At 42.1% G+C, this 23,044-nt stretch overlaps 1 protein-coding gene across 3 annotated transcripts; it reads right to left on the reverse strand.

The window, feature by feature from the left end:
• Nucleotides 1-11,818: 11,818 nt before the first annotated feature.
• On the reverse strand, nucleotides 11,819-23,044 carry LOC109261752 (zinc finger protein with KRAB and SCAN domains 7-like). Of its 3 annotated transcripts, XM_019418523.2 has the most exons (4): nucleotides 22,980-23,044; nucleotides 16,491-16,582; nucleotides 16,067-16,193; nucleotides 11,819-13,999 (listed from the first exon to the last, which is right to left on the reverse strand). In XM_019418523.2, the coding sequence occupies exons 2-4, from the start codon at nucleotides 16,503-16,505 to the stop codon at nucleotides 12,558-12,560; spliced, it is 1,584 nt and encodes a 527-aa protein (XP_019274068.1). In that variant the 5' UTR covers nucleotides 16,506-16,582; nucleotides 22,980-23,044; the 3' UTR covers nucleotides 11,819-12,557. The 3 variants fall into 3 exon arrangements, with proteins under 3 accessions (XP_019274068.1, XP_053760119.1, XP_053760120.1); XM_053904144.1 differs by lacking the exons at nucleotides 16,491-16,582; nucleotides 22,980-23,044 and adding an exon at nucleotides 14,284-14,963 and having other exon boundaries at nucleotides 16,067-16,164; XM_053904145.1 differs by lacking the exons at nucleotides 16,067-16,193; nucleotides 22,980-23,044 and having other exon boundaries at nucleotides 16,491-17,392.

Raw genomic sequence — 23,044 nt, forward strand, 5'->3', positions numbered from 1 at the left:
CTTACTGAACAGTAGGGGGTTTAAGAACCCCTGTCCTGGGACAAGAGTAGGTGGCACAATTTTCCCACTCACACCCAATACAGTGGGACTTCAGAGAGCAGCACAGCAGCCCCAGTGGAGGCGGGACACCCTTACGCCAAACCCCACCCCACTGTGCGTGGCAAGTGCATATTTGCTGGGGCAGGTCTCACTCTGAATCAGTGTAGCATGTCTCTCCTCCAGAACACCACCACAGGCAGTACTCTGTATGAACCAAATCTACTATCATAGAGTGCTTCAAAGCGTCACCTGCAGTTCTGGAGGAAATAGGAAGGCTTACTTTTTTTCCTTTTGTGTATTTATTTTTTTGGAATCAATCTTACAGTTTTTTGTTTGTTTTAGTTTGGTTTTATCATTTCCTTTTCCCTTTTGTTGGATCAGCCTTCTTTTTTTTCTTTTTCTCCCCCTCCCTCCCCCGTTATTTTTCTTTGGAATCAGGTGTATAGCTTTTTGATTGTCTGTTTGTTTCTTTTTCATTTCTTCTTTTTTCCCGTTTTTGGGGGGGTGTGATTAGCCCCCCCCCCCCCCCCCCCCCCCCCCCGGCCAGGCCAGGCTTATTTTAACAAACAAATCAAAGCATGCCTAGTTTATTCCATCACTGCAAGCAAGGAGGAGCTCTGCAGAGGACTGAGCAGTGGGAAAGAGCAGCCAAAAAGCAACACTAGAGTGCACACAACATACACCAGAAACAATTCCTGAAGTGCCAAGTCCTGGACAATGTATCAATGTATGACCCCTTTTTAATACAGCAGTACTGTCAGGTGCAGGAAACAGGACAAGATTTCCAACATGCAAAAGACAGAGACTTAGCCAAAATGACAAGATGAAGGAATTCTCCCTAAAAGAAAGGTTAAGAAGAAATCACAGCCAGTGACTTCTTAAACCAGATATAAGCAGGGGTGCCTGGGTGGCTCAGTTGGTTAAGCGTCTGACTTTGGCTCAGGTCATATATCTTGTGGTTTGTGAGTTTGAGCCCCATGTCGGGTTATGTGCTGACAGCTCGGAACCTGGCGCCTGCTTCAGATTCTGCGTCGCCCTCTCTCTCTGCCCTTCCCCTGCTCATGCTCTTTCTCTCAAAAATAAATAAACATTAAAAAAATAATAATAAATAAAACATATATAAGCAATATGTCTGAACAAGAACTTAGAACAAAAGTCATAGGACCACTAGCTGGGCTTGAAAAAAAAAATGCCTAGTCAGGCTGAAATAAAAATGCTATAACTGAGATGCAAAACTGAGTGGATACAGACACAAGGATTAAAGGAGCAGAGGAGAATAGGTGATATAGAAGATAAAATTATGGGGAAAAATGAAGCTGGAAAGAAGACGAAAGAAAAGTATTAGGTCATGGAGGTAAACTTAGGCAACTCAGCTATTCCATAAAGTGAAATAATATCCATATCATATGAGTCTCAGAAGAAAAAGAGTGGGAAAAAAGGGGCAAAAGGTTTATCTGAACAAATTATAGCTGAGAACTTCCCTAATCTGGGGAAGGAAACAGGCATTCAAGTCCAAGAGGCAAAAAGAACTCCCCTCAAAATCAAAAAAAAAAGTCAGCAACACAACATATCATAGTGAAAACTTGCAAAATACAAAGATAAATAGAGAATTCTGAAAGCAGCTAGGGACAAAAGGTTCTTAACCACAAGGGTAGATACATAAGGTCAGCAGCACACCTGTCCATTGAAAATTGGCAGGCAAGACGGTTGGCAGGGAATATTCAACGTGGTGAATGGGAAAAATATGCAGCCAAGAATTCTTTATCCAGCAAGTTTGTCATTCAGAATAGAAGCAGAGATAAAGAGTTTCTGAGACAAAATTAAAGGAGTTCGTGACCTAACTAACCCAGTGTGCAAGAAATTTTAAGGGGGACTCTTTGAGTAGAGGAAAAAAAAAAAAAGATCAAAAGCAATAAAGACTGGAAGAACCAAAGAATATCACTAGAAACACTACAAGGAATACAATGGCACTAAATTCATATCTTTTACTAATCACTCTGAATGTAAATGTACTAAATGCTCCAATCAAAAGACACGGGGTATCAGATTGGATTAAAAAACAAAATCCACCTACATGCTGCTTACATGAGACTCATTTTAGACCTAAAGACACCTGCAGATTGAAGGTGATGGGATGGAGAAGCACCCATGTTGTGAATAGATATCAAAAGAAAGCTAGAGTAGACCGACTTATATCAGACAAACTAGATTTTAAAGACTGTAACAAGAGATGAAGAAGGGCATTATAATCATAACTAAGGGGTCTACACCATCAAGAATAGCTAATGATAATAAATATTGATGTCCCAACATGGGGGTACCCAAATATATAAATCAATTAGTAACAAATATAAAGAAACTCATTGATAATAATACAGTAATAGTAGGGGACTCTAACACCCACTTACAACAATGGATAGTTCACCTAAGCAGAAAATCAACAAGGAAACAATGGGTTTGAATGACACGCTGGACCAGATGGACTTAACAGATATATTCAGAACGTTTCATCCTAAAGCAGTGACTTATACATTCTTTTCCAGGGCCCATGGAACATTTTTAATAAAAGGTGAAAGACTTATTTGATCTGAAGAGAAACCAGCGTATTGGAACATTTTTAAGATTATATCACATACTGAGTTACACATCAGCCCTCAACAAGTATAAAAAGATTGAGACCATGCCATGCATATTTTTGGATCACAACACTATGAAATGTGAAGTCAGTCACAAAAAAAGATTTGGAAAGCCCTCAAATACATGGAGGTTAAAGAAAATCCTACTAAAGAATGAATGGGTTAATCAGGAAATTAAAGAAGAAGTAAAAAAAAAAAAAAAAATACATGGAAGCAAATAGAATTGAAAACATGACAGCCCAAATCCTTTGGAATGCAGCAAAGTCAGTGCTAAGAGGGAACTATATTGCCATTCAGGCTTACCAAGCTTCTTAAAGCTAGAAAGGTCCTAAACACACAATCCAACCTTACACCTAAAGGAGCTAGAAAAGGAACAGCAAATAAAGCCTGAAGTACAAAACATTGTAAGAGAATGCTATGAAAAATTATATGTAACAAACTGGGCAATCTGGAAGAAATAGACAAATTACTATAAACTCACAAACTATCAAAACTGAAACAGGAAGAAACAGAAATTCTGAGCAGACCCAAAACCCGCAAAGAAATTGAATCAGTGATCAAATATTTCCCAATAAACAAGAGTCCTGGGCCACATGGCCCAATTCTACCAAACATTTAAAGAAGAGTTAATACCTATTCTCAAATTGTTCCAAGAAAGTAGATGTAAGGAAAACTTCCAAACTCATTCCACAAAGCCAGCATTACCTTGATTTCCCAACCAGACAAAGACCCCACTAAAAAGGAGAGTTATAGGCTAATAACCCTGATGAATCCAGATGCAAACATTCTCAACAAGGTACTAGCAAATTGAACTCAACAGTACATTAAAAGAATAATTCTTTTAATTCTTATCAAGTAGGATTTATTCCTGGGCTGCAGGGATGGTTCAATATTTCCAAATCAATCAATGTGATATACCACATTAATAAAAGAAAGGATAAGAACCATACGATCCTATCAATAGATGTAGAAAAATCATTTGACAAAAGACAGCATCCATTCTTAATAAAAACCCTCAACAATGTAGGGATAGATGTAACATACCTCAACATGATAATGGGCATATACAAAAGACTCACAGCTAATTGCATTCTCAATGGGGAAAAACTGAAAGCCTTTCCCCTACAGTAGGGAACAAGACAGGGATGTCCACTCTCACCACTGTTATTTAACATACTACTGGAAGTCTTAGCCTCAGCAATCGGACAACAAAAAGAAATAAAGGAACAAATAATAAACAAATCAGCAAGGAAGAAATCAAACTTTCACTATTTGCAGATAACATGATATTCTATGTAGTATCCAAAAAATTGCTAGAATACATGAATTCAGCAAAGTTGTAGGATCTAAAATCAATGTGCAGAAATCCATTGCATTTCTATACACAAATAACAAAGCAGCAGAAAAAGAAATTAAGTAATCAATCCCATTTGCAACTGCACCAAAAACAATAAGGCACCTAGGAATAAACTAAATAATCAGGTAAAAGGTCTGTACTCTGAAAACTATAGAACACGTATGAAGGAAATTGAAGAGGACACAAATAAATGGACAAGCATTTCATGCCCATGTACTGGAAGAGCAAACATTGTTAAAACGCCTATGCTACCAAAAGCAATCTACACATTTCATGCAATTTCTATGAAAATACCACCAGCATCTTTGGCAGAACTACAACAAATGATTCTAAAATTTGTATGGAACCTTGAAAGAGCCGAATAGCCAAAGCAATCCTGAAAAAGAAAAACAAAACTGGAGGCATCACAATTCTGGATTTCAAGCAATATTACAAAGTTGTAGTTATCAAGACGGTATAGTATTGGCACAAAAACAGACACATAGATCAATGGAACAGAACAGAAAACCCAGACGTGGACCTGCAACTATATGGTCAACTAATCAACAAAACTGGAAAGAATATCCAATGAAAAAAAAGACAGCCTCTTTAACAAATGGTGTTGAGAAAACTGGATGGCAACATGTGGAAGAACGAAACTGGACCACTTTCTTACATCATACATAAAAATAAATTCAAAATGGATGAAAGACTTAAATGTGACACAGAAAACCATCAAAATCCTTGAGAAGGACAAGCAGCAATCTCTTTGAGCTCATCCATAGCAATTTCTTATCAGACACATCACCAAAGCCAAGAGAAACAAAAGCAAACATGAACTATTGGCACCTCATCAAGATAAAAAAAAACCTTCTGCACAGCAAAGAAAAATCAACAAAATTAAAAGGCCGTCTACAGAATGCAAGAAGACATCTGCAAGTGACATATTTGATACAGGGCCATTATCCAAAATCTATAAAGAACTTATCAAACTCAACACCCAAAAACCCAACAACCCAGTTAAGAAATGAACAGAAGACATGTATGGACACTTTGCAAAGAAGAAATCCAGATAGCTCAACATCACTCATCATCAGGGAAATTCAAATCAAAACTATGAGTTACCACCTCATACCTGTCAGAATGGCTAAAATTCACAACACAAGAAACAAAACTATTACCCAAAGAATACAATATGGATTCGAAGCAGTACATGCACCCCAATGTTTATAGCAGCACTATCACCAATAGCCAAACTATTGAGAGAGCCCAAATGTCCATCCACTGATGAATGGATAAAGATGTGGCATATATATATATATATATATATATATATATATATATATATATATATATATACATATAATGGAATATTACTCAGCCATCAAAAAGAATGACATCTCACCATTTGTAATGATGTGATGGAGCTAGAATGTATTATGCTATGTGAAATAAGTCAATCAGAGAAAGACAAATACCATATGATTTCAGTCCTCTGTGGAATTTAAGAAATGAAATAGACAAACATATGGGAATGGTTGGAAAAAAAAGAGAAGGAACACAGGAAACTATTTATTTTATATTTATTTTACTGTTTATTTTTTATTTTTGAGACAGAGACAAAGCATGAACAGGGGAGGGGCAGAGACAGAGAGAGGAAGACACAGAATCCGAAATGGGATCCAGGCTCCGAACTGTCAGAACAGAGCCTGACGCGGGGCACGAACCCATGAACTGTGAGATCATGACCCGAGCCAAAGTCGGACGCTTAACCGACTGAGCCACCCAGGCGCCCCAGGAAACTCTTAAAGATAGAGAACAAGGAGTGCCTGGGTGGTTCAGTTGATTAAGCTTCTGACTTTGGCTCAGGTCATGATCTCACAGTTCATGAGTTCAAGTCCTGCATCAGGCTCTCTGCTGTCAGCACAGAGCTCACTTGGAATCCTCTGTCCCCCTCTCTTTCTGCTCCTCCACCCCCTCATTCTCTCTCTCTCAAAATAAATAAAATTTTAAAAAATAAGGAAACTGAAATCTCCATTAAAAAAAAAAAAGAGAACAAAATGAGGGTTGATGGAGGGAAGACGGTGGGTAATGGACTAGATAGGTGATAGGTATTAAGGAGGCACTTGTTGGGATGAGCACTAGGTGTTGAATATAAGTGATGAATCATTAAATTCTACTCCTGAAACCAATATTGCACTGTATCTTAACTAAAATTTTTTTTTAACTAAAATTTAAATAAAATGAGTCTCTTGTAGGCAGCATATAGATAGGTGTATTTTTTTAATCCATTCTGTCACATCTTTTTATTGTAATGTTTTGTCCATTTATATTCAAATTTATTATTGATAGATAAGTATATCTTGCCATTTTATTACTTGTTTTCTGGCTGTTTCTGAAGATTTTCTCTGATTATCTCTTTCATGTTTTGCTGATTTTATTCAGTAATATATGTGAACTTCTCTCTCTTTATTCTCTGCATATATATTATTGGCTTTTCATATATCGTTACCATTAGGTTTGTACATAATCTCTTCTACATTTAATAATCTATATTTACTTGATGATTGTTTAAGTTTGAACCCATTTTTTTCTCCTCTCCTCTCCACATTGTAAGTACATGTTGTTATATTTTATATCCTTTTCTTTATGAGTTCCTTGACTGATATTTTACAGAAGTATTCATTTTTACTGCATTTGTTTCTTACCTCTATACTGTCACATTTGGTCTCTCCTTTCCATTCAACGAGTCTCTCTTAATAATTCTTGCAAGCTGGTTTAGTGGTCACAAATTCATTTAGTTTTGTTTGTCTGGGAAACTCTTTATCCCTCCTTCTACTATGAATGATGACCTTACTGGATAGAGTATTCTTGGCTACAGATTTTTCTCATTCAGTACTTTGAATTTATCATGCCACTTTCTGACTTGCAGAATTTCTGTTGAAAAATCTCCTGTCAGCCTTATGGGTTTTCCCTTCTGTTGTCTTGCTGCTTTTATCATTTTTTTTTTCTGTATTACTGTATTTTGTAAAGTTAATTATAACATGTTTTAGTCTTCTTTTGTTGATTCTGTTAGGCATTCTTTGTGTGTCCTGGTCTGGATATCTGTTTTCTTCCCCAGATTAGGGAAGTTTTCAGCTATCATTTCTCCAAATAAGCTTTTTGTGACACTTTGTTCTTCTGGGATTCCTATAATATGAATGTTATTGCACTTGATGGAGTCAGAGTTCTCTAAATCTATTCTTGTTTTGCACAATTCTTTTCTCTCTTTTGTTCAGCATGATTCCTGTCCATTACTCTGTTGTCCAGGTCACTAATTTGTTCCTCTGCTTCTTTCATCCTGTTGTTCATTCTATCAAGTGTGTTTCTCATTTCACTCATTATGCCCTTATCTCTACTGTTATTCCTCCCATCCAAGTACTAACCAGGCCCGACCCTGCTTAGCTTCCGAGATCAGACGAGATCGGGCGCGTTCAGGGTGGTATAGCCGTAGACTCTACTGTTATTCCTTATTCCTATCTTAATGGTCTCACTCATGTCTTCCACTCTTTTCTCAAGTCTAATGAGTATCTTTACAATCACTTTTTAAAATTTCCTATTAGACATGTTACTTATATCTGTTTTGCCTGGATCTCTGGTTTTGGCCTTGTCCTGTTCTTTCATTTGGCATAAATTTCTCGGTCTCCTCAATTTGTCTGCCGCTCTGTGTGTTTCTCTGTGTTAAGTCAACTGTATCTTCTGTTCTTGAGAGTAGTGACTTTATGAAAGAGAGTTCCCAGAGTGCCCTGGAGTGCAGTCTCCCCTGTTCACCGGAACCTGGCACTTCAGGAGAATATCCTATGTGTGTTGCTTATGCTCTGCTGCTGTGTCTAAATCACTTTTCCTTTCAGTGCAGTTGTCTGCACTGACTCTGCCTGTTGTGGGGTGTGCTTGCTGTGGTATTAATGGTACTCAGGCAGGTGAACTCAGTGGGGGTGGGAGGTGTGCCTGCTGGGAACCTTGGAAGGGGGGCAAATGGTGTTAGCAAAATTTGCGGTAGGCCACTAGTCCTATGCAGGATCCCCTGAAGCACTGCTGTGACTGGGGATGCACAGCTGGGTGCGATGTGGCAGCTGGCCCTGGCACAGTGTCTGGGCTAGGCTAGAACTGTGTACCTGGTGGCTGGGCAAGGTAGGCAACTGCAGCAGGGGTATGCAACTGGGTGTGGTGTAAAATGGTGTCTGGTGGTGCCTGGCCTGGGGGCACATGGCCAGCCACACAGGCACAGCACACAATTGTGGCCAGCGTGCAGCTGGGTGAGACACATGAGGGTGGCTGGGGGCACACAGCTGGGCAAAGCATGGCAGATATGTGTGACATGTGGTGGCAGCTGTGTACCTAGCAGCTGGGCACCCACACAGCTTTAACAAAAATTTCCCGGGGCCCAGTGCACTGCTAACAGGTTAGGTAGCAAGTGGCTATGCTACTCTGCCTCCCCCATGTATTTCTGTGCTTCTACTGGTGGGTATGGGAAGAAAATGGGACTGCCAACTCTGTTTTCAAACTTGAAAACTCTGTTTTCAAGGTCCCCCAACAGACTCCAAAATCAGTATGAACAGATTCATCTCCTGTTTGCTCATGGTGTTGCACAAACTGCCGTTTTTATGTCCCTTTCCATGCAGGCCACTAAGGGCAGCAACCCAGCTATCACTTGCCCTCCTGGCTTGCCTAGTGCTTCATCAGCTGACCTCCAAAGCTCCACGTTCCCAGACTCACTGGTTTTAAAAACTCACAGAATTCAGCCCATCTAATTTTTAAAGCCAAATGCTATGGGGATGTCTTCCCCATGTGAGTTCCCTGGTTAAAGGGCCAGTTCCTCATCCTTTTTGTGTATGCAGCTCCCTCCCTCCTGCAGGCAGCCTCTTTCTGCCTTTCTGACCATTCTAACCTTTCAGATGCAACTTCTCTATATTTACTTGTGGAGTTTGTTCTGACAGTCTTTGGATCACTCTCTGGTTTACTGACTTGGATGTGGATGGTATCTAGCTCAGAATGCGGGATGTGGTGAGTTCAGGGTCTTTCTACTCTGCCATCTTCCTAAGCTCCCTAATTACTGTATCAATATCATATGATGATGGCCCAATTATGTCTTTGCCTGTTTATGTTTCAGAAATTATGTAGGCAGATAGATATGATTCAGTTATCATTACTAGATATCCTATCTTCCTAGATTTACTTCAATTTGCTAATTCTTTCCACCTTAAGGCACCAGTACTACCCAGACCCTCTTAACAAACTCCTCTCAAGAATTCCAACAGCCTACAACGTTCTGGTGACCCTAGTCATACCCATTCCCCCAGACCTTCACAGAGGAGCTTAGGTGGGGAACCCTGGAACATGCCAAGCACCTTCCCTGGCTTTCATTAATAGAGATATACCCATTTTTATAAAACTCTAAAAAGGTAAACAAATCTACAGTAACAAAAAGCAGATCAGTAGTTACCTGGGGCCTTAGCCAGAATAGGAATGGGCTATAGGAGGTCTCTTTTGGGGACGATGCAAATGTTCTGTATTTCAATTGTGGAGATGGATTCCTGCATGGAGTTTCCTATCAAAACTCACTCAATGGTATACTTTAAATAGATGTAGTTTGTACACCTATTTTATGACTCAATAAATGTGATTTTTAGAATGCAAAAAAAAAAAAAAAACCTGAAAAATAGAAAACTTACCAACCAACCTAATAAAAACTCTAAGTATTGTAATTATTACAGTGGGTACCATTATTATAGTGTCAAGTACCATTTTAAGTGTCTTACACTTATGAACTAATTTTATCCTCACAACCTTATGAGGCAGCTCCCTTTTACAGATCAAAGAACTGAGATACAAAGAAGCTAAGTAACTTGCCCAGTGCCACACACCTAAGAAACTGGTGGAGCCAAGACTTGAACAAGGGTGCAAGGTACAAAGTCTGTGCTCTTAACCACTATACTGTATTACTTCTTCTAAAAACAATGGGAAACAACTTCCTAAACACAAGAATATTTAGCAGCAACCAACAAGAGTGAACACTGTATGCAATTTCAAAATGCCAAAACATTTCCCCTGAAAGTTACAAACAAGACATGGAATGTCCGTTGACCACTATTCAAAAATTTGGTGGGGGGGGGGGGGGCACCTGGGTGGCTCAGTAGGTTAAGCATCCAACTTCATCTCAGGTCATGATCTTGCAATTCAGGAGTTCAGGCCTCACGTCAGGCTCTGTACTCACAGCTTGGAGCCTGGAGCCTGCTTCAGATTCTGTGTCTTCCTCTCGCTCTGCCTCTCCCCTGCTCACACTTTGTCTCTCTTTCTCTCTCAAAAATAAATAAACATGAAAAAACTTTTTTTTTTATTTTTAAAATTTTTGCTAACACACAACTTAAGTGACATACAGATTGGAAATTAAGAGAACACTAACCATTATTTATTGTATACTTACAAAAGCTAGGAAATGAAACAAAAAAACTATTAAAACTAAAAATAGTTTAGCAAAGCAATTGGATCCAAATAACATTTTTAAAACTCAGTAATTTTTTTTAATACTAGCAATACCAAAAGAAATTGAGGTATGGCTTTCATATATAGCCCATCTTCCTCCATGCAAGAGCCTGAGTACTTTTCCAGGAGGTAAGGACATTCATTCCTACTGAACACCTATACCAGATTGGTAGTGGGGAGTAATATGAATAGTGCTGGATTTCCCCCTCCAGAGAGACTCATGATGATAACAAGATGAGCACACAACAAACAGTTACAGCATCCAATAGTCAGGGTTTTTTACTGAAGACATGACCAGTGATGGGCAAATCACAGAGGAAGGATGGGCCCATGTGCTATTACAGAGTCAGGTTCCTTCCCAGCATCTGGGCACTCCTAAGATAAAACACTTTTAAGAAAGTCCTATCTGCAGATTTTATAAAGGAAAATGGAAATAAACACCACAAAGACATCTTAAAACAAAAATCTAATTTAAAAGTTACAGATGGGAAATTTCTAATTGTGTCTTTGGTTCAGCAGTTTTTATAGACCTCTCCAATAAATATTCTTTTGACTTTTTTCTGAGATGCCTCCCCCCAAATGACATGTATTTTGTATTTTCTTGAGACTCAATTCTCTTTCCTTTCTTCTCCATTGTCTGACAGAAATCACAGCTCACAAAAATCTCTCCCCTCCAGGCTACCTATCTAATATTGCCCTTCTAACCTCCTCCTCCTCCTCCTATACCACATTATTAATCCTACTGCCCTAAGAGGAAAGGGTTGGACACCAGAGGCAACAGCTCCCCAGCACTGGGGCCTTCCTGCGAGACTGGGAGAAGATGCTCAAGCTAATGTCTCATATATGACCGTAAGACTCTAAAAAGTCTTACTGTTTCTTATCCTTATAGGGAATTAGAGATGACCCAGAAGATAATTACAATAGTTAAGTGTACTCCTCTCACCTTGAAATTAGATGGCAGTTGCAGGTAGAGAGAACTACCTGATAGGGATATCAGAGTCACTGTGAATTCCAATCACAGAAAACAGGGAAAAGTATGTTATCAGGGGAAATGAATGCTGACTCCATCACCTGGACAACACGTATACACAAGGACAAACAGAGGGATGCTCTAGCACAAATCAATAGCTCTTTGAGGCTGAGGTAATAGCAGGAAGACTTCCAGAGGTATACTCAGAAAATATGAATGAGGCTTTTGTATGTGGTATCCTATGATATTCATCTTTAAGTCTTTGGTCCAGTGGTGGAAGGGGAGTTCATGCTCAGTTAAAAAGGGCTGGAGAGATGAATTTTTAAAACTTATTTATTAAACAACTAGTATATGAGAAATGTCTATGTGCTAAAAGACAAAGATCTCATACCCGACCCCAAACAGCCTACATTAAATTGGTATGAAACTATACACATATGCATTGAGAATAGTTGTCAAGACAATTTAATAACAATTGCAAATTACAGCACAAAGTAAGTTGAAGCATGAGGTCAAATCAACAGAAGTTTAGGAGGAAGGAAAAGCATTTCAAGAAGAAAGTCTTTCTGAGATGAGCTGGATCTTAAAGGGTCTGAGAGGCCAACATTAACAAATAAGAAGAGCTTTTCTAGGTAGGGAATGCAAGTGATGAGGATCTAGATCACAACAGAACTTTTGAAAAGGCCATGTCCAAGATAGGTAAGTATCAGAGCACTGGAGAGTAACTTTATGTAAATGTGAAATGAATTAGCTGCAATAGAAAAGAAGCATGTAATCACTGTCTTTGACAAGCACACAATCTGACTATGGGATTCAAAAACCAGAGCTATATTTTTGGAGAGAGAGAAGGAAGGAAACCTACAACTACCTGAAATCTGTCGTTCTTACTTCCCTGATAGTGGGGAATGATGGCACTGTGACTCTCCCAACTTTATGACCCAGCAGAATGTAGGGAATGGCTGTTCATCAGTGATACCAAGAGATCAGGGTGAGCATCTTTCTTACAAAAACAATGAATTTAACTCAAGTTTCTGGCTTAGTTTTGGAGAATGTCTTAACTAACTGAGCGAGCCAGAACTGAGTGCTTCTCTCCAGTGTGAGTTCGCTGGTGGTGATTGAAAGTGGAACGCTGACTAAAGGCTTTCCCACACTCAATACACTCATAGGGCTTCTCTCCAGTGTGAACTCTCTGATGCACAGTGAGCTGTGAGCTGTCACTAAAAGCTTTCCCACAATCATTGCATTTATAGGGTTTCTCCCCAGTATGGGTTCTTTGATGAACCATAAGGCTAGAATTATGACTAAAGACCTTTCCACACTCATTACATTCATAAGGCTTCTCACCAGTGTGAATTCTCTGGTGTATAATGAGGTATGAGTTCTGATTGAAGGATTTTCCACACTCGTTGCATTTATAGGGCTTTTCACCTGTGTGGAGTCTCTGATGTCGAATAAGACATTTACTGAGACTGAATGCCTTACCACATTCATTACATTCAAAAGGTTTTTCTCCAGTATGAATTCGCTCATGGTCAACAAGTTGAGAGATCTGACTAAAGGCTTTCCCACACTCACTGCATTTGTACGGTTTTTCCCCACTGTGGAGACTCTGATGTCGAATAAGACATTTACTCCGACTGAAGGCCTTGCCACATTCATTACACTCGTAAGGCTTTTCGCCAGTATGGATTCTCTGATGATCAGTAAGATTTCTATTAGAACAGAAAGCTTTCCCACATTCACTACACTTGTGAGGTTTCTTACCAGTGTGAAGTACCTGATGTCGAACAAGATTTTTACTCCGACTAAAGGCAGCCCCACACTCAGTGCATTCATAAGGTTTCTCTCCAGTATGGGTTCTTTGATGGTCAAAGAGCTTGGAACTCTCGTTGAAAGCTTTTCCACAATCATTGCATTTATATGGCTTCTCACCATTATGGAGTCTCTGGTGTTGAATAAGATGGGAGCTGTGTCGGTAAGTCTTTCCACACTCACTGCACTCATAGGGTTTTTCCCCTGTATGGGTTCTGAGATGAACTATGAGCTGAGAGGTCTGCCTGAAAGTCTTCCCACACTCATTACACTCATAGGGTTTCTCTCCAGTATGGATTCTCTGGTGCCCAATGAGATGTGAACTCCAATTAAAAGCTTTACCACATTCATCACACTGGTAAAATTTCTGTCCCTTGAGAACTCTCTGATGTTCTGTAGCACTAGAGGACAGATTTGGATCCTTATATTCATCACATCCATCTTTTGTGGATTTACCTTTATCCTTGTGTGTTAGTTTGAAGAAGTCACTTTCCAGTCTGCTCCCTTCCTCATCTGAGGGTTGCCCTTCCAGCTTCTCTAAAGCACCTTCACAGGCAGTTCCTGCCTCTGGTTCCCCAGAAACCACCCCACAGAGGCCTCCTGATGTCCCATCAGATGACCCCAGTCCTTTAGAAACTTCCTGCTTTGCAGGCAAATCTGGACACTCCATCCTAGCCTCATTTGCTGCCAAAAGAGAGAAGAAAACAACTTTTATTCATTTTGCATCCTATTAAGGAAACAGAATCATCAGGATCTACGTATCTGAAAAAACCTTCACATTAGGGGACACAGTAAGAGGCGACACAGTAAGAACAGGACAAAAGTGGGAACTAGCTCAAGTTTTTCTTCATGGACAGAAAGATGAAGAGGGAAAGGACGATGGGGGGGGGAGAGTGGACAGAGCTCTGTCCTGATAGCTCTTAATTGCTCCAATTAATTACCCAATTCAAAAGAGCAATCAGGGGCACCTGAGTGGCTCAGTGGATTAGGCATCTGACTCTTGATATCGGTTCAGGTCGTGATCTTGCAGTCGTGGGATCGAGCCATGTGTTGGGCTCCACGCCGAGCAGAGACTGCTTGGGATGCTCTCTCCCTCTCTCTCTGCCCCTCCCCAACTTGCGTTCTCTCTCCCTCTCAAAATAAATAAATAAACTTAAAAGGAAAAAAAAAAAAAGAGCAACTGGAGGGCAAGAGAACAGACTGTACAGACGGGTGATCTTACAGAAGTCACTTAGTAAAATGATGAACTCTAACATCCTTTCCAACCATGCCATTGTCTGCTTCCACGGTTCTCAGCAAAGATATTGAGGGGAGAAAGGAGTGGCAAATACCTCAAGTCAAATATGAGAAACAGTGTAGGCAAGCACAATTAGGAAACAAACGGACCAAAAAAAGTGATTCTCACGTGTGAGGACAATGACAAGATTCAGAGAAGCCATGCGTTCAGAAAAGCATGCAGGGGACAGCAGAGCTCTAAAAGTGGGGGTCCTCTAGTCCCTGGGGCACTGAACTGGTAGAAGGCAGTACTGCATTCCTACGAAAATTAAGAAAGGGATCGATAATTTGAAATATGACTCAAAATATGTCTTTGGTATCTTGGTCATCTGGAATCATAGGAAACTGAACAGTTCAATCTTTCCTTTGGAATCTAGAAAAGATGGGAAGAAGCAGGCAATCAGTCATGGCTAACCACAAAAATGTTGGTTCCTTTTAATCACATCTTAAGCAGGGCCACAACCCATCATGCCATTTTAGCACACGGAAAGTTATAGACATCGGGCTCCTTGGCTCCTAAGCCCACCCACCCTCTTCAGATTTGGCTACTGTCCTAGACTTGCCATCCAGAGAACCTGCCCCCAAAACATCCCCCTCCAGGAAGCTGTCCCGCCTCCGTCGTTCCTGAAGGGGAAGCTGAGGCAGCCGTGCTTTGTGCCTCATGACAACTGGTCTCATTACATCTCAGACCACGACTGACCAGGGCACCAGGCCCAAGGGTAGCTTCTCCGTACCTTACACATCAGCCTCTGCTGTGGCCAGGAGCAAAGTTTGCCCAAATAGAGATGATACTTAATGGCTGAACCACCCTTGGAGTCCCTCTCTAAGTAAATCTGCAACTGGAAATGGGGCAAAATAAAGAAAATAAAAACAAGTAGGAGCTCTAAGCTGAAATGAGGCAAGGAGAGAAGCCAAGCCATTAGGAGCCACGGCATGCAAAAATTATGAGGGAACAGAAAGTCTAATCAAGAAGATGCCACGAGAGGACAAAAGGTTCGGAGTGAAGAAAATAGGTAGCCGTGGAAGGAGAAAACAGGTAAGCAGGGAGCAACTACTACATTCCCTGGCATAAAAATTATTTGCTGTTGTTGCTGAGGACCCTGTGCTGCTCTGGGTCAGGGCCCAGTTTCCATGGGCCCCATTTCCCAAAGGATGGTCTAGCTGGCAGGTTTGATCAGGGTTTCCATTCCTTCAGCCTTACTGAAGTAACACAACTCAGGACTTACAATAACACGAGTGGTTCCCTATTCCTTACAACTACAAGTTCTAACCAAACCACCTAGCTCAATTAAAAATGAAATAAAGACACTGCTTATAATTCGAAAGCTGAGTGATGGGTGCGTGACAGTTCATTACACTGTTCTCTGTACATTGTCTTACGTTTGCAGCTTTCTGCAATAAAAACTTGAAAAAGAAGCACATAGCAAAGAAAACGTATAGAATGCAGACTACGTTACTGGGGAACAGAATCATTACCCAATGAGGCCACTCTGCGATAATTTTCCGGCATGAGGCTCCGGTACACGGCTCTCTGACTGAGTGCCGGACCTTTCCACTTCCTCTCGGTATAGTCCACAGACAGGAACTCGTACGCTGCAGAACCCTGGAATGACAAGCTTCTATTGCTCAGGGATATTCCCGGCAATACATCAGGGCAGAGACATCAGGGTACCCAGAGCCCAGGGTGGGGCCCTGGTGGGCAAAGGGGTGCTGGAGGGAGAGAAGCTGGGATGAAACAGAGTTCATGAACTCAGCAGGCAGGACCCAGTTCCAGAGGGTGCGATCAGGCTGGGAAACCACAGGAGCACTTTCAGAATGGGCCAGGGCCAGGGCCCGGAGATGAGTGCTAGCTGTTCCTGCACCACACACGGGAACTCAGGGAAGACAGACTCAAGCTCACCTGGGGCCTGACCATCCGAAGCACAGTTGCTGCTGCCTGGTCTCCTGACTTCCCAGCTTGGGAAACGGCAGGCACCTGGGAAGCACACTGACCTGACGGAGGAAAGAAAGCTATGAGGACAGCCCTGCCTTGGCTCCAGTAAGGTCTGTGTCCCAGTGAGTGGATTCAAGAGAACCCAGGCGGCTCCACACACTGCCTCTCATCCCTCTTCCAGGCAGGCGTTTTTCTGAGGGTGCAGAGGGTCCTTGGTCAAACTGAGAACTGGCCATTCCTCCCAGCCCTCACTCGCTTCAACCTCTCTGAAGGAAGCTGTACTTCTGCCCGCTTTCTCTCCCCATGGCTTCCCTAGCATCAGCCCAGCCTGCTTTTCTTCTCACATCTCTGGCCCCTCGTTCTGGTTTCACTTCCTTCTCTTGCCTTCTCGTTATGGACACTGGAGGCTCTCAGACCTCAGAGCATCTCTTTTTGCTCTGTCAGAGATCTCACCGACTATCAATGCTCTAATGCTGCTCTCGCAGTTCCTAGCTCTTTCCTAGACTCCTATCAGAAGTTTCCAGTTACCTACAGGACGTTTCCTTTGGGTGTCCCTCATCACCTCAAATTCAAAATCAAAAATGGACATTCTGAGCATCTTCCTTTCTACTTCCCAAGTTTGTCCATGATTCTAGCCATTTCTTATTCTCTCTCTCTTTTCCATAAACTCACATCTAATAAATATCCCCCTATTAATCTGCAGTGTCAATATGGTCTCTGATTGAGCCTCTTTTAGAAACTGAAAATTTGATAATAAAATTCATATGGAATACCAAGGAATTCTAGCATATCCCCCCCCCAAAAAAAATTGGGAACAAATTAGTTGAGGGACTCATAATTCCAATGTCAAGACTTACATTACAAAGAAGCAGTCATCAGAATGCTGAAATGCTGGCATAGGGATAGACACATAGATGATTATAAGAGTCCAGAAATTAACCAATACATCGAATATTACTTATTTTTCAGAAAGGTCACTGGAGCACTGAAAGGGGAAAGAACAGACTTTTCAACACATGATGCTGGAAAACTAGTAGTTCATACAAAAAACAGTAAAATTGGACTCCTACTATGGAACATGTACGTAAATTATATGGAAAGCAGGCCTCGGTACCTCTTGTAAAGGGTCCCATAACTGAGTGCACCAAGTCACAAATGATGTTCACCGTCCCCTGAAACCATCCTCCATCTCCTGCGACCATTAAATACATTTAAAGAAATCACTCCCTTCACTCGGAAGCCATCCCCTACTTGGTTATAAACCAATACCTATTCGCTATCTCCCAGACTCAGCCAATGCTGTCAGGACAGAGAAAAAAGAGTGACTAACCACAGACGGAAAGAGCTCATGCCAGAAAGCAGGCTGCCATCCAGCTAACACACAAAAAAACTACACTCCTGTTCTCAGGGCATGAAGAGTCAGTCCAGTCAAGAACTACATTAGGGATCATGCATGCTGAGGAGTCAGCTGAAGTTCTGGCAGAGAAGTGAAGCTTTGATGTGGAAAAACAGTGGAGAAAAAGAAGAAGTACTGGAGAAAACAAAAGCAAAGGAAAAGGAGGGAAATGATAAAGTAAGTGGCTGAAGGCCTACAGACAGAGCTGAAGACCAGCAACAACAAATGAAGGCTGAGCCGAGCAAGAGGGACAGGCTCCAGCCGTGCTGAGCCCCAGCAGCAGAAACAACTGCTCAGAAGGCAGCTGAAAGTCAGAGGAAGAGGGACAGAGACTTTCCCCAACAAACCTGCAGAATAGACTGGAGAAGAGCAAGAAACCCAAGTAGGAAAGGACTAGAAAGCTGCTCACAGTGACCAGAAATCTGGCAGTGAGGCTAAAGAGAATGAACTTGAGCCCAGGGACAAATGTTCTGAAGGAAGGCACCCAGCAGGAAATAGAAATGGCAAGACCTATCTCAGGAAATGGAGATCCACAGCACAATTAGCACCAAAAATAAGCCTCCAAGCAGGCCTGTTCTAAAGCAGCTGCTACAGAAATGTCCAAAGAGGCCAGCGAAGTATCTGGACACAGGTGATGAGAAGACTAGCTGACAGGAAAATGAGGGCGAAAGCCTAGGAACCTGGCGAGGGGTTCCAGGCCTTCAACTGGGGAGGAAGGGTTGGCCCAGCCTCTGCAACCATGAACACGGACAAAGCTAAAGACCTGGAAAGACCCAGGGCACAGTAAAGACATGGGGGCCAGTGAGCTGAAGCTGCCCAGTTAAATTCAGGTTTCCTAATGCCTCAGGGTTTCTCCACGTCCCAACCAGCTTTTGAGAACAGAAATAAAACTTCACCCATCCCAGGCCTAGGAGGCAACCTGAGTTGATCGGGCCTCTTCTCCCAGAGCTTCATACCTTAGGCCCAGTCTCAATCCTGCAATGAAAATGGCTTTGTAAAAACAGGGGAAATCCCAAACAATTATCTGGGCATTTTTCAGGGACAGTTTCCTCTTTTGTCATTTTGCTTCTTCAGCTCATACATGACGTATTTCGTTTTCTTTTAAAATCCTCATTTATGGGGCACGTGGGTGGCTCAGTCGGTTGGTTAAGTGCCGGACTTCGGCTCGGGTCATGATCTCACAGTTGGTGCGTTTCAGCCCCGCGTCGGGCTCTGTGCTGACAGCTCAGAGCCTGGAGCCTGCTTCAGATTCTCTGTCTCCCTCTCTCTCCCTCTGCCCCTTCTCAGTTCACACTCTGTCTCTCTCTCTCAAAAATAAATAAATGTTAAAAAAAATTTTTTTTAATCCTCATTTAGCAGTCTCTTATTCCCGTGTTTTTCCTACCAGTGTGAGGGCACATATGCTTTATTTTATACGCTGATAAGGAAACAAGAAAGACTGCTTCCAGTACATACCTAGAGTGTTACAGTATACTTGAACCCGTACATCAGTTAAGAAGTGAGCTCAAACCTAGCGCCCAAAACTTGGTTTCTCAGTATCATTCTCCAATAAACCGTCAACATGGAGAAAGGAACGAGGGGTCTTTGGAGAAGTGGTGGTCTCGGGGGCTGGGGAAGGGAAGATACAACAAACACAATTAACGTATGGGGCCAGAAAGTCAGGGAAAGACACCAAAAAGGATGTGGACACTTTAAGGGGAAGCAGGAGCCACTGCAAAGAGCCCCCAAGGGCCAAAGCTGGAATAATTTATCAACGAAATAAGTACCGTTAGCACCGCATCATAGCCCCAAGGATATGTATCCAACATCACACAGATACAAATAATTGAAGAAATAAAACAAAGGGAAAGAAGGCACAACTCTTCCTCAGGAAATACTCCAATTATTATCTGGAGAAGGAATAACAGAAATCAAAGTCACCACTAGACCATTACAGTGATAAGATCCACCAAGAAGGCTAACTCGTGGGTGAACAGTAAAGAAAAGCAGGATATTGCCACACAAGGTCTCAAAGTATCTTCCCCCAAATAATCACTGGTTACAAAGGGAAAGCAATCACTCTTTACAGTGGTGACACATGGAAGACACCACTAGGTCAACATCAGTATCGACAGTAGTAACACACAGCAACATCATCCTCAATTGAAGCAGGAAAAAACATCTGACAAAACCAAAGTGAGAGTCATTCTAAAAATACCCATACAACGTACTTGAAAAGTGTCAACGTCATGAAAAACAAGGAAAGATGGAGAGCCTGTCACATATTGAAGGAAAACAAGAAGACAGGGCAACTACATGGAATGGTGGAATGAGGGATTCTAGATGGGATCCTGGAACAGAAAAAGGTCATTAGTGAGAAACTGCTGGACTCTGTAAGTAAAGTCAGCAGTTTAATGAATAGCATCGTACACTGTAAATTTCTGAAGTTTGAGGACTTGTACTATGGTTATGCAAGATATTAACTCTACGCAAACTGACCAAAGAATATAAGGGAACTCGGTACGGTTTCTGCAACCCTCTCTAAGTCCACAACTATTCAAAAGAAAAAGGGTTTGGTTTTTTTTTTTTGTTTTTTTTTTTAAATATATACTTATTTTTGAGAGGGGGGCAGAGAGAGAGAGAGGGAGACACAGAATCGGAAGCAGGCTCCAGGCTCTGAGATGTCAGCACAGAGCCTGACACGGGGCTCGAACTCACGGACCTTGTGATCGTGACCTGAGCCAAAGTTGGACGCTTAACCATTTAGGCCACCCAGGCGCCTCAAGAAAAAGGTCTCGGAATGGGAGAACTGTTATCACTTTTTTCTGATGTATTTCTATCTTAGGTTTAAAAAAAAACAAAACCGTGGCAATCAAAGATATTAAATATTGTTATTCTTATCTCCAATTTAGATTCATTCTTTTATTAACAGTATTTACTGGGTACCAGCTATGCCCCAGGCACTAAGGACTACATATCGAATAAGGATACCAAAAACAAAACACCACAAGAAACCAAAACAAATAAACAAAAAACACCACCACCTTGCAGAGCTTACAGGAAGACAGAAAATGAAGAAAACACATGGCATGTTGGATAGGCATGTCTGGTCCGACACACTGTAATAAAACAAGGAAGGAGGGTAAGAGGTGTAAGATCAGGCAGAAGTTTAAGCTCAAAAATCCAATCTTGTAGAGCATCTCATGATTCACCTGGGGAGTTCTTTCAGAGCGTTTCTGATACAACAATCCCGAAGACTGACAAATAAGGTAAGTTATGGTTACTATACGTTATGTATTTCTACTCCCAAGCAACTCTCCGACATCACCGAATGCCCTTGCACTGATACAGCCTGGACACGAGGAGCCTCAGAAAACTTCAAGTGGCAGACTTAGTATTTGTGATGCTGTTGTCAGTTTCCTTTCTAAGTATATACTGAGGGTTTACCTTCAAAACATTCCCGTCATTTCGACCTACAGTAAGGACTACATTTTTAACCAAAATTTGTCTGCCTTTCTTCAGCATTAACACGACAGGTAAGAGCACCCCCATTCATCAGACCCTCAACACACACACACACACACACACATACACACACGTGTAAGCGGATGCAAGTTCTCCGAAATCCCTTCATCAAATTATGACTAAAACCACTCACTGACATTTCCTTGCAAATAATGTACTAATACTAATGCGTTTTCACTTCTGCACTACATACAGCTCGAAACAGGGTGGTGTTCTTTCCTGGCCACCACTTGTAACTTAGAAGGGGACCGACCATTCTCTGACTTCTTTTTTTTTTCAACGTTTTTTTTTTTTTTTTTTTTATTTTTGGGACAGAGAGAGACAGAGCATGAACGGGGGAGGGTCAGAGAGAGAGGGAGACACAGAATCGGAAACAGGCTCCAGGCTCCGAGCCATCAGCCCAGAGCCTGACGCGGGGCTCGAACTCATGGACCGCGAGATCGTCGCGGGGCTCCAACTCACGGACCGCGAGATCGTGACCTGGCTGAAGTCGGACGCTTAACCGACTGCGCCACCCAGGCGCCCCAGGACCATTCTCTGACTTCTTAGGCCTATGCAAGTCAGAGACAGTACGGTGGTTTTAAGAGCTGTCCCTTATCTTTAAAAAACCCTTTTTGTTAAAAATAAAATCTTTAAAAATGTATATTGAAAAAAATTAAAACTCCCTTTTATATGCTACACTTTCATTTTGAAAAGAGGCAATCACCCTAATACACAAGATTCTGCTATTTTCCTGCACAAGCGTCACTTTGTGAGCATTACAGCTTTGTGTAGTGTGTACTAACTACGGAAAATAAACTGCAACGAAAACGTTTCCTTTTAATTATCCTCCCAGAAATTATGTCTCGGTGGCGTCCTAACTAACGCTAGCACCAATTTTGACCGCTATGTGAACAAATGCATTCCGCCGGTTGAAGGTATCATAATTTTCAAAACGCAAGGGTATGAATGTACTTAATGCCGCTCAATTTTGCCACACTTGAAAATGGTTAAAGTGGTCGATTTTATTGTACCCTCTGGTAAGTATTATGTAAATTTTAGCACAGTACTTTTGCATCCCAATAATACTAAGTTTTTAAAGGCCACAGTACGATCCCATTTCGAAATGCACATGCACCCGTGTATGAATGTGCATCATTGTGAGCAAATTTTAAAATGTCAGGAAGCATCCAGACGAAACTATTTGCAGACTGCGGTTATTCTCACTTTTCTGGCTCCCACCCGCGTCATCTAATTGTCCCTAATGAGTACGCTTTGTTTGCATAATTGGGAGAAAGGATAAAGCACAGAAGCCATTACTCCCAACTCTCTGCCCGGGGCTGCAAAGCGCTTCCAGCTACACTCCTCACCGCAGCGGGGACCGGATCCCCGCCCGGCCAGACCGCCCGCCCCGGGCGCCGCCTCCAGGCCGGGCCTCAGCCAGCACCCCCGACCCCTGAGTCTCACCCCCGGGCGGGGCCGAGCGTCCCCGCCGCCCTCCCGAGCCGTGCACCCTCACTGCCGGTCGCCACCCCCCCGCCGCCTCCGCCGCCCCCGCGCCCCGCCCGGCGGCTCACCTCCCCAGGTCCCCGGACAGCCAGTCCTCCAGCCACACCACCCGCCCAGAACCCGTCGCTCAGAG

This window comes from Panthera pardus, unplaced genomic scaffold, assembly GCF_024362965.1.
Source record: "Panthera pardus isolate Hobbes unplaced genomic scaffold, ASM2436296v1 HiC_scaffold_16, whole genome shotgun sequence".
Taxonomy (NCBI): domain Eukaryota; kingdom Metazoa; phylum Chordata; class Mammalia; order Carnivora; family Felidae; genus Panthera; species Panthera pardus.